Source organism: Cetorhinus maximus, chromosome 6, assembly GCF_964194155.1.
Source record: "Cetorhinus maximus chromosome 6, sCetMax3.hap1.1, whole genome shotgun sequence".
Classification (NCBI taxonomy): domain Eukaryota; kingdom Metazoa; phylum Chordata; class Chondrichthyes; order Lamniformes; family Cetorhinidae; genus Cetorhinus; species Cetorhinus maximus.
Genome location: NC_135884.1, coordinates 81,341,264 through 81,362,002, shown reverse-complemented (window position 1 = coordinate 81,362,002; position 20,739 = coordinate 81,341,264). Strand labels below are relative to the sequence as shown.

General features: G+C 45.6%; 1 protein-coding gene across 1 annotated transcript in view; it reads left to right on the top strand.

The window, feature by feature from the left end:
- Positions 1 to 20,739, top strand: part of LOC144681857 (hydrocephalus-inducing protein-like) — a 102,463-nt gene that overhangs the window by 34,060 nt on the left and 47,664 nt on the right. Inside the window, exon 7 of the mRNA XM_078543919.1 lies at positions 2,905 to 3,124. Within this exon, the coding sequence (XP_078400045.1) occupies positions 2,905 to 3,124 (220 nt within the window). The remainder of the gene's footprint in view (positions 1 to 2,904; positions 3,125 to 20,739) is intronic.

Genomic DNA, 20,739 nt, shown 5'->3' with positions numbered 1-20,739 from the left:
CCTATGACCTGCTCTTGTAGCCATAGTATTTCTATGGCTAGCCCAGTTTAGTTTCTGGTCAATGGTAACCCCCAGGATGTTGATAGTGGGAAATTCAGCAATGGTAATGCCATTGAATGTCAAGGGGAAATGGTTAGACTCTCTCTCATTGGAGATCGTCATTCCCTGCACTTGTGTGGCGCTAATGAGACTTGCTGCTCATCAGCCCAGGCCTGACTGTTGTACAGGTCTTGCTGCATGTGGCCACAGACTGCTTCTGTATCTGAGGATCTTGGATGCCAACTTTTGAACTGCTAGATATGTTCTCAATCTATCCCATTTAGCATGGTGGTCGTGCCACACAACATGGAGGGTATCCTCATTGTGAAGACAGGAATTTGTCTTCACGACGACTGTGTGGTGGTGACACCTACTAATACTATAATGGACAGATGCATCTATGACAGGTAGGTTGATGAGGGTGAGATCTAGTAGGATTCTTGCTCTTGTTGGTTCCCTCAACACCTGCCATTGACTCAGTTTGGCAGCTGTGTCCTTCAGGACTCAGCTAAATTGGTCAGTAGTGGTGCTACCGAGCCACTTTGGTGATGGACATTGAAGACCCACCCAGAGTGCATTCTGCGCCCTTGCCACCCTCAGTGTTTCTTCCAAAGGATGTTCAACATGGAGGAGCACTGATTCATCGATTGAGGTGGGCAGGCAGTAGGTGGTAACCAGCAGGAGCTTTCCTTGCCCATGTTTGACCTGATGCCATGAGACCTCGTGGGGTCCAGAGTCAAGGACACCCAGGGCAACTCCCTCCCGCCTGTATAACTGTGCTGCCACCTCTGCCAATGGGACAGGACCTACCCAGGAAAGGTGATTGTAGTGTCTGGAATATTGTCTGTAAGTTGTGATTCAGTGAGAATGACTATGTCAGACTGTTGCTTAACTAGTCTGTGGGACAGATCTCCCAATTTTGGCAGGATCTCCAAGCTGTTAGTAAGGGGTACTTTGCAGTGTCAATAGATATGGGTCTGCCGTTGTCGTATCTGGTGCCTAGGTTGAGGCTGGGTGGTCCACCTGATTTTATTCATTTTCGACTTTTTTACAGTGGTTTGGTATAACTGATTGTCTAGCTCGGTCATTTCAGAAAGCAGTTAAGAGTCAACCACATTGCTGTGGGTCTGGAGTCACATGTCAGCCAGACCGGGTTAGGACAGCAGATTTACTTCCCTAAAGGACATTAGTGAACCAGATGGATTTTTTTTTTTTTTAACAACAGTTGTAGATAATTTCATAGCACCATTACCAAGTCTAACTTTCAATTTCAAATTTTTATTAACTTAATTTATTTAAATTCTACCAGCTATCATGACTATGGTGGGATTTGAACCCATATCCCCAAGCACCAGCCTGGGGCCATGGATTACTAGTCTATCGACATTACCACTGCACCGCCATCTCCTCCATCTCCATCCCTAGTTGCCCTTGAAAAGGTGGTGGTGAGCTGCCTTCTTCAACCGCTGCAGTCCATGTGGTGTAGGTACACCCACAGTGCTATTAGGGAGCGAGTTCCAGGAGTGACAGTGAAGGAATGGTGATACAATTCCAGCTCAGGATGGTGTGTGGCTTTGAGGAGAACTTTCAGGTTCTGGGACTCCCATACACCTACTGTCCTTGTCCTTCTCGGTGCTCGAGGTCACAGGTTTCAGTTGTGCTGGGAAAAGAAGACCTGGTGAGTTGCTGCGGTGCATCTGGTTTGTGGTACATACTGCTGCCACTATGCACCAGTGGTGGAGGGAGTAAATGTTTTAAGTGCTAGATGGGGTGTCAATTAAGCAGACTGCTTTGTCTTTAATGGTATTAAAGTTTTTGAGTGTTTCAGCTTCACTCATGCAGGCAAGTTAATCATAGTCTATCACACCTCTTGCAGATGATGGAAAGGCTCTGGGCAGTCAGGAGTTGTGTGTTTCACACAGCAGAATTCCCAGCCTCTGATCTGCTCTTATAGCCACAGAATTTATATGGCTGGTTCAGTTCAGTTTCTGGTCAATGGTGTTACCCAAGATGTTGCTAGTGGGGGAGTCAGCAAAGATAATGCCATTGAATGTCAAGGGGCTCTTGTTGGAGATGGTCATTACCTGCACTTGTGTGACGCGAATGTTACTTGCCACTTATCAGCCCAAGTCTGAATGTTGCTGCATATGGACATGGACTGTTTCAATATCTGAGGAGTTGCAAATGGTATTGAACACTGTGCTATTATCAGCAAGCATCCCCACTTTTGACCTTATAATGGAGAGAAGATAATTGATGAAGCAGCTGAAGATGGTTGGGCCTAGGAACTCCTGCAATGATGCCCTGGGGCTGAGATGATTGACCTCCAACAGCCGCAACCATTGATACTAATTATGACTCCAACCAGTTGAGAATTTTCCCCCTGATCGTACTGACTTCAGTTTTGCTAGGGCTGTCTAATGCCACACTCAGTCAAACGCTGCCTTGATGTCAAGGGCAGGCACTCTCACCTCAACTCTGAAATTCAGCTTTATTGTCCATGTTTGAACCAAGGCTGTAATGAAATTGGGGCTGAGTGATCCTGGCAGAACCCAAACTGAGCATCAGTGAGCAGGTTATTGTTGAGTCAATGCTGCTAGGTGGCACTGTCAACAACACATTCATTTTCTTTGCTGATAATTGAAATTAGACTCATGGGGCAGTAATTGATCAGATTGGATTTGCTCTGATTGCTGTGGAAAGAACCTGGACAAGTTTCCACTCATAAATCATCTCTTTATGTGGTTTGGTATCAAATCCTGTGCCTTGGAATACGTTAATATTTAAAGGCACTGCATGAATACAAGTTTCTGTTGTTGTTCCATTGCGGCCTCTAGAAATTAAACCTTTTCTTTTATGTTGCAGCTTTAGGTGGGACATTGAGAAGTTTAAGCCACATTTTTCAATCACCCCTGTGGAGGGCTATATCTCCGCAGGAATGAATGTGTCCTTGGAGGTGGCATTCCATCCTGCTATAATTCATGCAGACATTCGATTGGAAAACGTGCAGTGCTTCGTTGAGGGAGTCAAACCTCTCCAACTCCACCTGACCGGGTCATGTGTGGCAGCAACAGCTATGAAAGAGGTACAAACACTTGCTGTGTACAAATTAGCTTCTGTGTTTACCACATTACAACAGGGACTACACTTCAAAAATACTTCATTATCTGCAGATTGCTTTGTGACATCCTGAGGTCATAAAGGATGCTATAAAAATGCCAGGCTTTTCTTTCTTCTTCCATTTTCTCCTTTTTTCTTTCTTTTTTTCTGCCTCTCTCCTTCATTTTTCTTCTTCAGATGTGGTGTGAATCTAATATCTTACCTGAAGCCATCAGTTTCCTGACTCTGTTAAATTTGTCCCTTATAGGCCCAAATCTTCCAGTCTCCTGATCGCTAGAAATGGGACGTAAGTTGGGAGATGCGAGTCAGGACCCTGCAGAAGTCTTGGCAAACAGACATATGCTGAAATTACCTGGGAAGTTTAAATGTCCAATGAGCTGATTTCCACTGCCCCAGACCCTGCGTAAATGTTCCTGACGTTGCGCTCAGTGCGGAGACTTGGGCTAGATACACGGGACTTACCAGGATACTTACTCTAGAAATGTTACACAGTTGAACACCTGGTCGAACTCAGTGATTAACCAGCGAACTGAACTGAGCACCACACCGACCCCCAAACACCCCCACAATCACCCCTCTGAGCTGACCTGACCACCACTCAACCACCCGACTACCTCCCCCAACTACCCAATTACCTGTCCGACCAGAATCAACCCCCTGACTACCCCTCTCCCGACCAGACCTGACTACCCCTCATCCCCCCAACCACCCGACTACCCCTTTCAACCACTCAACTACACCAAGGACAGACCTGACTACCCCTCCCCCCGACCACTCAACTTCCCACCCGACTCAACCACACCCTTGATGTGACTATGCAACTATGTACTCACCCACCTACCTACTTCACCCACTTACCTACCTACCCACCTCAGCCACCTCACCCACTGGCCCATCCAACTACCCACCTCATCATCCACCTACCCATGCACCAACTCCCTTACCTACTGAAAGACTTGGACCTTACAAAACTTACTTGGATAGGGCAGCTACTGTCGTGAAAAGTGGATGTGTTCTCCCTTCTTCCATCTCTTCTTACGCCCGAGGATCTTCCACTGGTGAGGCTGCACTGACCCTTCAGTGCTTCAGCTGGGATTGGAAGATATGGCTGAAAAATTGTAAAAGGGGTGGGTCACAAAAATCTTCATGAGCAGCGTCAATATCCTCAGCCTTGACCCTAAGATTTGGGTCATAGTCTAGTTTATTTCAAAATTCCTTGACCTTATCATTCTGAAGCTGCACGGGTGGTAATCTACTGCAAATAAATGCTACCAGTCCATCAGTAGGCTGCAGGTCCCAAATATCTGCAAGACCACAGAGCCCAATGTGTGTCTGGGCTGTTGACTATCACATAAGTTTAAGATGGTGTGTGGCTGGTCCCACATGTCCAGACTTTTAAGTGAACTCATCTCACTCAGGACAGCAGCAGAGCATGGGGCTCCACAATTGGCCTCAGTCTCCAATTCACATGCCTGCCTGGAAAACAAGTGTGTGCGGCTAAACAGTAACTCAGTTACAATTTGCTTCACTGGTCGGGTATAAACTGGGGGTGAAGCTTTGCTCACAAACTCTGAAATAATAACACACCAGAAGGATGTGAGCTGCAACTTTATTTTATCTGTGTTTCGGATTGTAGAGAAGCTGCTTTAAACCCATATCAGACCGATCATGCGTGTGCATTGCAAACACCATGTTTAATATTTGTAGAGATGAAAATGGCTATTGTTATATACCAGGTTATAGATTGCAGAAAAAGTGCATATGTGTAACCCTGGAATGAATCCCCCTCGAGGGTCCCATTATCTTGATGTTCCTGGAATAAATCACAATTGCCTCTGATCTGTCCTTATTCAACAATTGCGCACAGCCTTCTGACAATTTCCTGTCTGATTTTCTTCTCTGCCCCACCCATGGGCCAGGAACTTTTGGCACATTATCCAGCTCTCCTACTGCTTGACTGGGATCAGCCAGTCAACATAGAGCAGGGATCAAACCTTACAGCTTCTGGTGTGTGCAACCCAGCTTCTTGTTTCATTTGTCAGTGAAACATTATCGAGTGTGTAATCAGGTAGTCAGGAAACACTGGGCAACCGCTGGTTAGAGGCTTCAGTGTAATTCCCAATCCACAGGATCAGGTCCTCTTTATAATGCGGGTTGGCAAACTGCCAGCATGAGAGGTGCTTGCTTACAGACATCTGGCTGACGTGAAGGTGGAAATCTGGGCGGAACGGCGGAACCTAAGATTACATTTTAAAGGAGAGTGTGAAATTATCGACAGGGAAAATGAACAGCACTTCAGGGCAGCAGGGGACACCTACCCACCTCAAATACATTCAATTTGAGAGTTTTTTCATCCCGATCAAAAAGGACTCAATGAGAAGGATGAACCACCCGTGGTTAACAAAGGTGGTCAAGGAGAGTATCCAATCAAAAACTAAGGCATACAAAACGGCGAAAACTATTGGTAGGCCAGAAGATTGGGAATTTTTTAGGAACCAGCAGTGGAAAAAGCTCATAAAGTGGGAGAAAATTGATTATGAAAGTAAATTGGCAAGAAATATAAAGACAAACAGAAAAAGCTTCTACGGGTATATAAAAAGAGAGTGGCTAAAGTGAGCATGGGACCCTTGGACAATGTAACTGGAGAATTGATAACAGGGAATAGGGAAATGACAGATAATTTAAACCAATATAATAAAAGCAAAATACTGCGGATGCTGGAATTCTAGAACAAAAACAAAAATACCTGGAAAAACTCAGCAGGTCTGACGGCATCTGCGGAGAGGGATACAGTTGATGTTTCAAGTCCGTATGATCCTTAATCAGAACTAAGAGATATAGAAATTTCATCTCATTTCCATATGTCTTAGTTCTGATGAAGGGTCATACGGACTCAAAATGTCAACTGTATCCCTCTCCGCAGATGCTGTCAGACCTGCTAATTTAAAGCAATATTTTGCATCGGTCTTCACGGTGGAGGACACTATAAACACCCCAAAGATATCAGATAAGCAAGGAACTAATGGGAGGAAAGATCTTCTAACAGTCTCTATCACGAGGGACAAAGTATTTGACAAGCTAATGGGACTAAAGGCAGACAAGTCGCCAGGACCTGATGGCCTGCATCCAAGGGTTTTAAAGGAAGTGGCTGCAGAGATAGTGGAGGCATTGGTCGAAATATTCCAGAACTCACTGGATTGGAAAACCGCTAATGTGATGCCCTGTTTCAAGAAGGGAGGGAGACAAAAAGTAGGAAACGATAGGTCAGTCAGCCTAACATCTGTCGTTGGGAAAATGCTAGAGTCCATTATTAAGGAAGAAATAGCAGGACATTTAGAAAATCTTAATGCAATCAAACAGAGTCAACATGGTTTTGTGAAAGGGAAATAATGTTTGACAAATTTGCTAGAGTTCTTTGAGGATATAACAAGCAGTGTTGATAAAGGGGAACCGGTAGGTGTAGTATATTTGGATTTCCAGAAGGCATTCAATAAGGTGCCACGGAAAAGGTTATTGCACAAGCTAGGAGCTCACGGTATTGGGGGTAATGTATTAGCGTGGATTGAGGATTGGTTAGAGCGTTGGGATTAATGGGTCCTTTTCCAGGTTGGAAATATGTAACTGGTGGAGCCACAAGGATCAGTCCTAGGGCCTCAGTTATTTACTATCTATATTAATGACTTGGAGGAGGGGGCAGAGTGTAATGTACCCAAATTTGCTGATGATACCAAAATAGATGGGAGAGCATGTTGTGATGAGGACATAAGGAACCTGCAAGGGGATATAGACAGGTTGAGTGAGTGGGCAAAAACTTGGCAGATGGAGTTTAATGTAGGAAAGTGTGAGGTCATGCAGTTTGGTAGGAAGAATCAAAAGGCAGACTATTATTTAAATGGAGAGGGATGCCAAAAAATTGCAGCACAGAGGGATCTGGGTGTTCTTGTGCATGGAACACAAAAAGTTAGCATGCAGGTGCATCAAGTAATTAAGAAGGCAAATGGAATTTTGGGCTGTATTGCTTGGGGGTTGGAGTTTAAAAATAGGGAAGTCTTGTTTCAGCTGTACGGGGTGTTGGTGAGGCCGCACCTAGAGTACTATGTACAGTTTTGGTCCCCCGTATTTAAGAAAGGATATACTGGCATTGGAGGCGGTTCAAAAGAGATTCACTAGGCTGATTCCTGGGTTGAAGGGGTTGACTTATCAAGAACGGTTAAACAGGTTAGGCCTTTATTCATTAGAGTTTAGAAGAATGAGGGATTGATCTTATTGAAATGTACAAGATGCTGAGGGGGCTTGACAGGGTAGATGTTGAGAAGATGCTTCTACTAGGGGGGAAATTTCGAACAGGGGACATAGTTACAGATTAAGGGTACAGTCATTTAAAACTGAGATGCGAAGGAACTTCTTCTCTCAGAGAAAAATGAATGTCTGGAATTCCCTACCTCAGCGAGTTGTGGACTCTAGATCCCTGAAAGTATTTAAAGAGGAGCTAGATAGGTTTCTGAAATATCAGGGAGTTGAGGGCTATGAGGAGCTGGCACAAGAAAGGAGTTGAGGCCTGGGGCAGATCAGCCATGATCTTATTGAACAGCGGGGAAGGCTTGAGGGGCCGAATGGCCTTCTCCTGCTCCTATTTCTTATGTTCTTAAGTCTCAAACCCACAAGCAACTGCCACAGAACTGACTCCCAAACCTCCAGCCAGCTTTCCCCGATTGCAGCTAAGGATCCCTTTAAATAACACTGACAATGACCTCCTCCGGACTTGTACCACCTGCCTTTGGCTGAATAGCCAGTAGTGGAGATGGGCCTGCTCAGCATTAGCACAAGATGCTCCCGCCTGCTTTTACTGGAAGTTCAATCTCCCTGGATTCATGTCTGCCAGGAGAGGAGACTGCCAGGAAGTCAGTCCTTTCCATTCTGTACACTAATATGATCCTGTTAACGCCTCATTTGTACATTGATAGAGACATGAAAATCATCCCTCGCCAACACCCCACCCACCCCCTGCACCCCTTCTCCCATCCCTTCCTTGTAAGGTATCTTTTCTCTTTAGCTGTTTACTGGTCTCTCTCTGTTTTGCACCATTCAGGTCAACAAGGTGCTTAGTTCCTGGTCTTCTGCAGCTTGCTGCTTGGAAATGTGTGTGGGACAGGATTACAGTCCAGTGGGATGTTCCTCCTTTTCCTTACAACACAGGGTTAAGAGCAGACTTTTTGCCTAGATTGAGAAGCTAAACAGAAGGTGGTATCAACAGAATATTGTATATTGACCTTTTTAACCCAGAAGTGATCCCATGCTCAGCAGTCCCATGCTAAACATAAATGAAATTCAATGAGGAGTGAAGAACAGGCTTCATGTTTTTAATCTTTCTTTCTCTGAATCCTTCCTCTTTCCTGTCCCTTTCTCAAGATCTTGGTCCTTCTGGGGTCTGGGAGGGTGGAATAGGGACACAGGTCAGATGGATTGAGGTGGGGGAAGGAGGGATCAAGGGCCCAGTTTTCTGTTCTAGTTTTGGAATTCTTCTGAGAACAGGTTGGCGCAAGGCCGCCTGCCACCTTCCAGACTTGGAGAGCGAAGTAGCCCCTGCCTCCCGCAGAAACCCTGCCTTTACTGCCACTTTGACTGCTATTAACTGAAAGCATGCCTGGCATGAGGGCCGATTGCTATGATGAAAGCCATCATTCCACCCTTAGGATGTACAGCCCAAGGTGCTGCTCCGGGTCTCCTGGTCCCCAAGCCACATGAGTGCCAAGGGGTGCCGTAATTGCCATGGAAGCCCACCAACTTAGCAAGAGTTACCCTGTCTATCGGACATGGGATGGGGTGAAGACCACAATGAACGCTGGAGGTCCTATTCCCCACCCCTCCACCCAAATTTCTGGGGCAAAATGAGGCTCTGGGAATGTCAGGGTGCTTGACTCTTGCTGGGCCATGGGTGCCTAGGTGCCAGTCACCCACTGCTACCTGGCCCATGTGACCAGTCTTCATGTGGGAGCCTAAACAGTGGGGTTATTTTTTCCGGGGTTCATCAAAACTGCCTCTGATCTGCCCTCATCCAACAATCGTGCATAGCCCCCTGACAATTTCCTGTCTGATTTCTTCTCTTCCCCCCCACCCATGGACCAGGACATTTAGCCATATTATCCCAGCTCTCTTACTGCTTTACTGGGCTCAGTCAGCACAATGTAGAGCAGGAATCAAATCTTAGACCTCCCGGTGCGTATAGCCCCGTTCCTTGTTTCTTTTGTCAGTGAACCATTAATGAGCTGCCACTTTACTTAGAACACTGTGTGCGAGATAGGCCATGGGGGAGTCCCTGTGCTGCACATCATCTGAACTCATTTCTCCGTTACAGTGTTTACACACAGCATTCCCATGTGGAAACATGAAACAAACAAGTTTGTTAAACATGTAAAAAATGATGAAGAAAACAGCAAACTGTTGTCATGATGAAAGCCCATCACAACAGTAAAATCTATCTTCAGCCAAAAATCTACCCAATATACCACTCACTATCCCTCAGAGCAAGGTGAACCCATAAGATGAACCCAGAACAGATTAATTGACCCATGCTCTCGGTTGAACAACAATTACTGCTTGTTACCAACTTACAAGATGGAGAAAAGTTTGTCTCCAGTTGAACTAGAGTAAAAATCAGAGATCCTGTGCCCAAGTACCACCCCATCGTGTTCCCACCACCCCCAACACCAATTCTGGGATCAGAGTAGAACTTCTGGAATGTCGGTGCCCTTGAATCTTGCAGGGTTAAGGATCCGGACATGCCAGTCACCCACTGGTACCTAGCCCAGGTGACCAGTCTTCTTGTGGGAACCTATAACCAGTGCAACTATTTGCCCAGGCTATATCACAACTCTCTTTGATCCTGTCCTCATGGAAATCATCTGATGTGGAATAGAGCAAAGTCAAACTGCACACTCCTCATTACATAAATTCACCAATCTTTGAGTCAAAAAGCAGAGTGGTTCAAGGCAAATCTTAAAAATCTCAGACCTGGCTCCAACCGGCCTACTGCTGGTTTTAACACAGGCGGGACAAGCGGTGTTAAATATTCTAATGAGGCCGCATGTGTCATATTTAACTTGTGTTCCAAGTTTAACCTGGGCAGATAAAGAGAGGTGTGAACTGTTTTGTAAAAGAGGTAAGTATCTTTACAGCACTGCTTGTGGGCCAGGAGGAGCAGGAGTGCAGCACCCCAGGCCTTCCAAGCTCACCTTCCTTCTGCCCACCATTGGACCTTGCCCCCAACCCCCCCCACCATTTAAAGAACATCCCCCCCACACTGCTCCCACCTATATTGGACTTGCCCCAGGATCAGGGATTTGACCCAAATCCACCTATTCAAGTATTGGAGCACCTCTAGATTGGGTATGCAGCTCCCGAATTCTCCTAGAATTGGACTCCACCCCACATCCAACAGGATCGATGATCTGAACCCCCCACCCCATCAGATGCCACCCCCCCTGCTCCCACTAGTTCAGCTGCAGGCTCCCTACTTGCTCACAGGGTTGTAAGCTTTTCCAGAGAATTTCACACCTGACTGGAATTCAAACCAGGTTGCCCCCTGGGTGTGGGGGAGCTTGCTAGAAAAAGCTCTCACATAAACCACCCAAGTCAAACCCATCTAAGTCAATGTTGGAACCCTCGAGTCACCTGAGTTTCTGGGACTGGCTTCAGAAACTCAGTGAAGGTGGAGGGCAGTGATAATGTTAGCAAGTGTCCAAGTCCACATGGAAACTGCAAGGTACTACTTAAGAATGTATTGCTTCCCTGGTGGAGAATTCTTACAGCACGGAGAGAAAAGAAAGTGAAAACAAATTGTTATATTTAAATTTCTAACAGGCTTTAAACCCTGTTGAAAAAGAATGAGAATTTTACAGCCTCCTGGGACAGGATGGCAGGCAGGGGCCCACAAAATTGGGCGCTATGGCTGCGGTGCCATCCCTCTTAAAGGCTTTCTGCCACCGTCGCCGGTACTTTATCCATGGAGAAAGAGTTCTACGCCTGGTCAACAGGCCACCACAGAAAACCTGGCAAGTCTTGGTGCTGGGTTAGAAGGGTGCCTCCTCGATGGGTACCCCATTCCTGTTCCTATTAGAGGCCCCCCAAGGTGCAAATCGCCCACCCCTGCATTCCCCCACTTGTCCTTTCCAACTATGGCCCCACTCATCTTGACCCCTCACCAGGGTCTGCCCCAATGGATCCCAAACTGGGGTGAGTTAGGGGTATTGGGTGGGTAGGGATTGGGCACCTTAGCGGGAGCAGGTAGTGGAGATGTGTGTTTTGCAGTGTAGGCAGGGAGGATGGAAGGGGTGTACTATATTTGGGGAATGCCCCTGATGTCCCATGGGGGACAGCTTGGGGGTGGGTGAGAAGCTGGTGGGCTATCCACCTCTCGTATTTTACATGTGCCCCCATCCGGCAGGTTTTCGGCTACGGGTTGTAAAATGCAGCCTCCCTAGCGGTTCAGGGATAGAGTACTCACTTAAGTTTTTTTTTGATAAACACACCACATATTGTAACATACAACCTGGGTGAGAAGACCATAATATCTTTGTTCACATGGCAGTACCTCCACGTGACTAAAGTGTTGACTATTTTTAGTAAATAAACGCCATCCTGACGAGGAATTATATCACTGTTCCTGACCCCGCGAGTCTCCAGACTCACCTTATCTCCCAGCTCCAATGCTGAATTCCTTCCTCTTTGCCTGGCTGCAGTCCCAGCAATGGTGGATGCTCCCAGTTGGTTGGCAGCCGGCAGCTCTCTGGCTCTGGACTTCCTCTTGGCGAGACGCCGATGTTCTGCCTCTAGCTAATTAAAGGGCTTTCGGGTGAACCAGCCAATCGGAGGTGGCTCGCCCCTGGCTTTTACACGAGGTGGTAGAACCATTGCCCCCGCCATAAAATTTAGCCCAATGGATTCCACCTTCAAATTGTAATAGAAATAATCATAAATCTGATTTGCCTTAAATCTTTGCCAGGTGTTAAACTCCCTTCTGCAGTTTTTACCAATCTGAATGGAGGGGGACTTCCCTGTTCTTCTCTGATCATTCACACCTATTGGACCAATGCTGTGTTTTGGCCAATGCCACATTTTCTTTCATTTAACCAGGGATGTGAGCCAGCACTGGTGTTAGGGGGCTGCATAGGACATGCCGCCCTGCAGCACTCGTTATGATCTGCTCAGTATGAAATCTCAGGATTTCTTTTAGACTGCTGATTGTATGCCAGTGAGAGATGGAAATATCTCACTTGGCATAGCTATAATGTCAGGCATGATGCTTGATATTTGTTTTGGGATGTGCTTAGAGGTGCCAATTGCAGTTTTGTTGAGTGCTTTCAGGAGATGGGGAATCAGTTTATGCTGGGTACTGGAGGTCTAGTTCAAGAGCAAACCAGCTGGTGAGGTAGAGCACTATGCAATTGTAAATGGTAAATGATCAAAAATAATTCAGGGCCAGACGATTGTGCTGATAACATTTGGCAGATTTATGAAAAGGGAGCTCCATGGGAACTGTGAAAGGTTAAGTATAGTTCAGGACCTGATTCTGCTTCAGGAGAATTTGAAAAGTACTTTCTCCAAACATGTCTGCACAAGTTTGCCACCCAATGCATGGGCCTTAGAGAGATTCCAACATTGACCCCTGAAGGCAAACTTGTACCATTATAACATGTATATAAAACCAACAATATTTTCTTTATGGTCAGAATTTTACCCTTGCCCCCACCACCCTGGCAGATTGTGAGGCTGGGGGGAGTGTAAAATTGCATGGACAGGATTCCCTCCGGGTTCTCACCCGCTTCGACCTGGTAGTGATTTTACACTGGGGCAGGCAGGGCCTGGGAGGGGAAGCCTGACCTTACCACAATTAAGGCCCTTATGTAGCCACTAAATGGCCACTTATGGGCCTTTTTCTAACCAGCTTCAATTTTTAGGCTGGGCAGGCAGATGACAACTCAGGCAGTGGGGTGGGGTGCAGAGACCGGAAATAAGCTGAGTTCGGTCTCAGGCAGGAAGGGGTTGGGGGGGATCACCTCCATCAGAAGCCGTTTCTGACTGGGGAGCACCCTCCCTTCAAGGCATGATGACCTCCGTTCCTCTTCTCTTTCCCCCCCCACCCCACCCCACCCCACCCCGGCCTAACCCCAAGACCCCGATCGCCCCCCCTCACGACCCCCCACCCCCAGACGTTGCCTAACTTCCCCACCCCAGGACTCCTGCCTGTCCTGTGGCTCCTGGGAGTTAGTTCCAGGCCGGTACTGCAGTGCCTCTTCCAGCCACTGCAGCGCTGTGCTTGGAGGGACTGGACAGCTGCTGGCCAATCAGATTAGCCAGCAGCTCTCCAAGACGGGGCATCCTTCCAAGTGAGGGTGAAAGTCCCGCCTTATGCCAAATTTAGCTCGTGTGAGCGTGATATGGCATTGAGGCTGCTGGAGTCGGCAGGAAGGTGTATATTGACTTCTTCCCTATCCAGGAAACCTGGGCTAGATTTAAGAGAGGTGGGTGGAGGGGGCCATATTGTTCACTCACTCCCCCCCCGCCTTGCTGAAAAAGCCAACCCCGCAACAATAATATGCTGTGGGCGGTAACAACTAAGCAAGTGTTGGACCTCCGCCCCTCTCTTGCAGTTCAGGCAGCACCAGAGCTCAAGAGTGGGTGCTACTGGGATTGCAAGCACACCCCGGAGGAAGGCCCCAATGAATCCTGGATTCAGCTAAGTCAGGGTATTGGGCGGGGAGGGTCAGACACCTGTCGGGGGGTGGTTGGGTGCTGTGGAGTGTGTAGTGCGGGTATATGTTTTGCAGTGCAGGCGGGGAGGAATAAAGGGGTGTACTATAATTAAGAATGCACAAGGGGCACCCTACCACCCCAAATATAGTACACTCCTTCCTTCCAGCCCTTTAAAGAGAACGGACTGCCCACTTCTGCCAACCGTGTTATAGCATGGGAAGCGTAATATTGGGGCCAATTGACTGGTAAACAAAACAAAAACATAAAATGCTGGAAAAACTCAGCAGGTCTGACAGCATCTGTAGAGAGAGAAAAACAAAGTTAACGTTTCGAGTCTGTATGACCCTTCTTCAGAGATGAAGAGAAGTGGAAATGTGATGAAATTTATACTGCTTAGTGGGGGGTGGGGCAGATGGAGCTGGATAGAAGGCCAGCGATAGGCGGGGACAAAGAAGGGATTGACAAAGATGTCATGAACCAAAGGACAGAGGGAGTGTTAATGGCAGTGGTTACTGCTTAAAAGGTGCTAATAGTGGCATAAAAGTAAGAAAGCAGAATGTGATTATAACAGAACAGGGTAGCATTGTGTGAAAGAACAACATGGAACAAGTGACAGATTGCCCTGTAGGGAGGGGATGGGGTGGGGGGTGGGGGGGCAAAGGATAGAAAATGGAATAAAAAAGGGAATAAAACTAATGGATAAATGAATAAAAATAAAATAAGTGGATACAAAATTAAAATGAATGTCGAAGAAAGGGAATAAAAAAGGGGGTGAGGATGGAAGAGAGAGTTCATGGTCTGAATTTGTTGAACTCAATGTTAAGTCCAGAAGGCTGTAAGGTGCCTAATCAGAAGATGTGGTACTGTTCCTCCAGTTTGTGTTGGGCTTCACTGGAACATTGCAGCAGGCCAAGGACGGACATGTGGGCATGAGAGCAGGGTGGGGTGTTGAAATGGCAAACGACCAGAAGGTTGGGTCACACTTGCGGACAGACCAAAGGTGTTCCGCAAAGTGGTCACCCAATCTGTGTTCGGACGCCCCAATGTAGAGGAGACCACATGGAGAGCAGCGGATGCAGTAGACCAAATTGAAGGAGGTGCAAGTGTAGCATGGCTTCATCTGAAAGTAGTGTTTGGGCCCTTGGACGGTGAGAAGGGAGGAGGTAAAGGGGCAGGTGTTGCGCCTTCAGCGATTGCATGGGAAGGTGCTGTGGGAAAGGGACGAGGTGTTGGGGGTGATGGAGGAGTGGACCAGGGTGTCCCAGAGGAAATGGTCCCTATGGATTGCTGACAGTGGGGGGTGGGGGGGTGGGGGTGGGATGAGGTTTGGTGGTAGCATCATGCTGGAGTTGGCGGAAATGGTGGAGGATGATCCTTTGAAGGCGGATGCTGGTGGGGTGAAAAGTGAGGACAAAGGGGGCCCTATCATGGTTCTGGGAGGGAGGGGAAGGTGTGAGGGCAGGGGCGTGGGAGATGGGTCAGACACGGCTGAGGGCCCTGTCAGCCACAGTGAGAGGGGGAAACCTCGGTTAAGGAAGAAGGAAGACCTGCCAGAAGTGCCATTTTGGAAAGTGGCATTATTGGAACTGAGATGGAGTCCTTACAGGAAGCAGGGTGTGGGGAGCTGTAGTCAAGGTAGCTGTGGGAGTTTGGTGGGCTTGTAATGAATATTGGTGGACCAGAAATGGAGCCAGAATAGTCAAGGAAGAGGAGGGAAGCGTCGGAGATGGAACATGTGAAGGTGACAGAGGGGTGGAAATTGGAAGCATATTGCTTCCAATGTGGTCTCCTCTACATCGGAGAGACCAAACGCAGACTGGGTGACCACTTTGCAGAACACCTCCGGTCTGTCCTCAGGTATGACCCAGACCGCCCTGTTGCTTGCCATTTCAACACCCCACCCTGCTCTCATGCCCACATGTCTGTCCTTGACCTGCTGCAATGTTCCAGTGAAGTCCAACGCAAACTGGAGGAACAGCACCTCATCTTCCGAATAGGCACCTTACAGCCTTCTGGACTTAACATTGAGTTCAACAACTTCAGGCCATGAACTCTCTCCTCCATCCTCACCCCCTTTTTAATCCCCTTCTACATTCATTTTTATTTTTTATCCACTTATTTTATTTTTATTTTTATTCATTTATCCGTAGTTTTATTCCCTTTTTTATCCCATTTTCTATCCCTTTTTTTCTACACTCCCCCAACCCCATCCCCTCCCTACAGGGCCATCTGTTACTTGTTCCATGTAGTTCTTTTACACAATACCACCCTTGTTCTGCTATAATCACATTCTACTTCCTTACTTTTATGCCACTATTAGCACCTTTTTTTAGCACTAACCACTACCATTAACACTCCCTTTGTCCTTTAGTTCATGACATCTTTGTCAATCCCTCCTTTGTCCCCACCTATCGCTGGCCTTCTTTCCAGCTCCACCTGCCCCACCCCCCTTAAACAGTATAAATTCATCACATTTCCACTTCTCTTCATCTCTGAAGAAGGGGCATATGAACTCAAAAATGTTACCTTTGCTTTTCTCTCTGCACAGATGCTGTCAGGCCTGCTGAGTTTTTCCAGCATTTTCTGTTTTTGTTTCAGATTTCCAGCATCCGTAGTATTTTGCTTTTATCTTGGCTTGTAAACAAGCTCAGTTATTTATTTATTTACATGTGGCAGGTGGGCTGCTGATTTCCCACCCCCATCTATTATGGGTGAGAGCCTGGGGTGAGCGAGAGGGTGGTGGGCGAGCCATCCTTCATACATTACCTGTGCACCCCCCCTACTGCACCACCCACTCCCCCTCCCCCCATCCCAGCCAAAAACATGCCTGGCAGGGGGGTCGTAAAATCCAGCCTCACCACTGGTTCGTGGATAGAGTTATCCATACTCCTAATTGTTTTTTTTGATAAACAAGCCACACAATGTAATATACAGCTTGGGGAACTAAGACCATAATATCATCCTTGTTCACATGGAGGTATCTCCACATGACTAAAGTGTTGACTATTTTTAGTAAATAAACACCATCCTGACTGGGAATTATATCACTGTTCCTTCATTGTCACTGAGTCAAAATGCTGGAACTCCCTTCCTGACAGAGCTGTGGGTGCACCTGCAATAAATGGCCTGCAGCAGTCTCAAGGCAATTAGGGACGGGCAACAAATGCTGGCCTAGCCAGTGACTTTCACATCCCATGAAAGAATGTTAAAAATAAGTCAATGGCTGCTATTTTACGACCCTGCTGCGGCAGGTTCTCCCGTGATGCAAGTGGTGAGCCATTCAAATGTCCGTTGATATGGGCAGGACTGGAAGTTCCCGCTGGTGGGAAGGGCCAGAAAATTCTGGCCAGTATTTTGTGATGCAACTAACAACAAACATTCCACCAAAATGGCATGTTAACATAAAAAAAAGATGACACCTGCCTATCCTGTCTACACACTAACTTTAGAACCAGGAATCCTGGCTGATTTCCCTGCATTCACCTCTTCTAAACACTCTCTCATGATGCCATTCAAGTTGATTCATGGATCAAATTTCCATAATTTGACTAAAATAATTATTCCAATTACATTTGTTGGATTATGTTTTTTTTCTGATTGATACTGTAATTGATAATCACCCATGGGGTGATGGCTTTGTTAAGGTGTTCTTCCAATAATTCCTTTAACTGTCCAACTGTCCATTGAAGACCCAGCCTCTTCAATGTTTACTCCTTCTCATTTGTTAATGGAAGAACCAATCCCAGCAAAGAAGGCAGCATGCTCCTACACCTTCACCACTGGAGGTGTGCTAGAAAAACCCTGTCCATTTTTTCTTTCCATCTGAGGAGCGTCATTCACCCACTCTTTACTCCCTTTTGATATCCAATGCTGACTTTAGGAACACACAAGAGAAAACTTTGATCTAGTCACCTGCTCACCTCTTGAATTGTTCTCGGCTGGCACCATAGTCAGTTGCCAATCACTCTGCCCTACCACAACCACCTGTGATTCAGTGCCAATCTGTGCTTTCTCTTATAAACTGTTATGAAAAATATTACCATCATTTGAAAGGCTTGTTGAACCTAAAACATGTATGGGTTTCATAATTGGCCATTTGATTACAAAATGTCCTGTTCTCCTGTCAGGTCCTTCATCTTTTCTGTCACAATACCTCAGCCACAGAGATCTTCTATGAATTCTGACAGACTGGATATTTTAAATTAGAACCGGATAAATGTGCTGAACCACGCAGCATGTTTTCATTTCCAGCAAAAAAAAACAACACTGGAGAACTTGTTATGTTTTGATTCTGGATGGAAAAAGATGTCCCCAGTGAGCTAAGATCATTTCCAGGCAGATGTGTGTTCCTGTAAACAGGTAGTCAGGCGAATATGCTAATCATGCCCACTAGGCCAATTTACACAAGCACTTTTACCCTCCAGGGCTCATTAGCTAAGCTGATGGAGTTTGGCACCATCTACAATGCTGTCATTAGGATGGGGAGTTATGTCAGCCCCATGCCAGGTTGGAGAATGGGAATTATGACTTTTACGGATATAACTGCTGAATGTGGCTGTAGAGTAGAAACTCTAGCATGTGTTAGCATACCAATATTTATCCCTCAGCCAATGCTACCCAGACAAGTGATCTGGTCATTAGCATGTTCGTATTTGCGGCAGCTTGCAGTGCAGGAACTGGCTGCTGTGTCTACTATGTTACAACACTAATTACACTTCCAAAAAAGTACTTCATTATCTGTATAACACTTTGGGACATTTCAACTTTGTGAATGGCTGTGCTGTTCAAACCCCAGAGGGAAACTTGAAACAACTGTCACAACTAATTTTCAATTTGTATGTTTTGAGATAAGGGTTTTGAATACAGTAATAACAAGACCACCAAGTCTAAGAGGTTTTTATAAAACTAAATTAGATGTTTATTAATAAAAGAAAATATTGTAAGCACATACATATGTCTACAAATTACTGCTACAATAATTTTTAAATCCCCTCAGTTACACCTTCGTTAAGGCAGCAGTAAAACACATAGATTTTCAAAGACCCAGGCAAAGTAAACAATACCCTGAACAGCCGAATGCAAAGCGAGTTCTCTTAATTCCAGTCCCTGAAGGCAGCAGTTTGAGGCATAGATGCTGAAAGCTTTTCACACTTGTTGAATCTTAGACTGCCTACTCTTACACATAGCCTTCACTCCTTTATATATATTTTCCCCTTTGAATGCAAATTCCCATTGTTTCACTATGCCTTTGGACTTTATCTTTCTGATAATAAAAATCAGAAAGTTTTACCAGTAATCTTTCGGAAAAATAAACACACTCTTTCCAAACTTCACCTGGCTAGGTGACACATTTCACTCCCTCTTTTGAAAACAATCTAGTCAGGTTTATTTAAAAATGCAAACGTTCCCTTGACATCTATGTTTCTAAATTTCCCCATGTTTACCTAATTAACATTTCAAACCTAACTTATCTTCTTACATCAAAGTACCCAGACTAGCTGCCTCTAATTCAAATAAGTCTCCCACACACATACACATATATTCACATAGGCACATCTCACTGTTACTCTATTTAACAATATATTCCAATAACTTTATGAAAATTATTATATCTTCCTGACACATGGAATTCCTTAGATAGAATATACAGCATCAAAACTGACCATTCAGCCTAACTAATCCATGTCAGAGTTTATGCTCCACTCAAGTCTCCTGCCATCTTTCCTCATCTAACTGTATTAGCATAATTCTCTATTTCCTTCTCCCTGATTTGCTTATCCAGCTGACCCATAATGCATATATGCCTATACTATTCACCTCAGTGACTCTCTGTGCTAGCAAATTCCACATTCTTATCATCTCTAGGTAAAGGAGTGTCTTCTAAATTCTCTATTGGATTTCTTGGTGACTGCATTATATTGATGGCCTCTTCCCACTTCTCTCTGTGTCTACTCTATCCAAATGATTCATAACTTTAAAGACCTTTATTCGATCACCCCTCAGTCCTTTCTTTGAAGAGAAAAGAGGTCCAGTTCATCCTTTCACGATAAGTATAACCTCAGTTCTGGCATCATCCTTGTAAATATTTTGTTCACCCTTTTCCAGCGTCTCGATAGCCTTTTTATAGTATGGTGACCAGAACTGCACAGAGTACTCCATGCGTGATCTAACCAAGGCTCAATACAAGTTTATCAGAACTTCTCTACTTTTCAGTTCTATTCCTCCAGAAATAAACCCAAGTGTTTGATTGCTTTTATTATAGCTGTGTTGATCTGCTTCTCTACTTCCAATGATTTGTCTACTTGTACTCAATAGGTAAATGAATGCAAGTATTTATTTTTCTTTTGATCTTTTATTGGGTTTATATTAATAACCTTGTAACCATATCAGCAGGGACATTGACCTCCGATGACCCAATGTGTTAATATCTCAATAAAATCTTCACAGTAGAAGCCATTAAGTATTGCTACATGAATAGCTTCATTTCAAGGCTATAGAATATTAACTCAGGTCAATGTTGCACTTAAAAGGTGAGTTGTGTTATAGCAGTTTTATTGATCTTCATCGTGCTGAATAAAAAAGATTTAATTCCACAACATGTAAACAATTTGCATTTATATAGCACCTTTCATGTGCTTCACAGCTGATTGAGTACAACAAATGAGTAACCAGTGTTATAATTCACACTGTGCATAATAGAAAGGAATCCCACACAACATAAATGACCCGCTGCTGTGACAGACACTTTGAACAGAATTTTCCCAATCCCGTGATGGTGGGCCTGGAGGTTGGGGATTGGGAAAACAATGGGATTTTGGGATGGCTCCC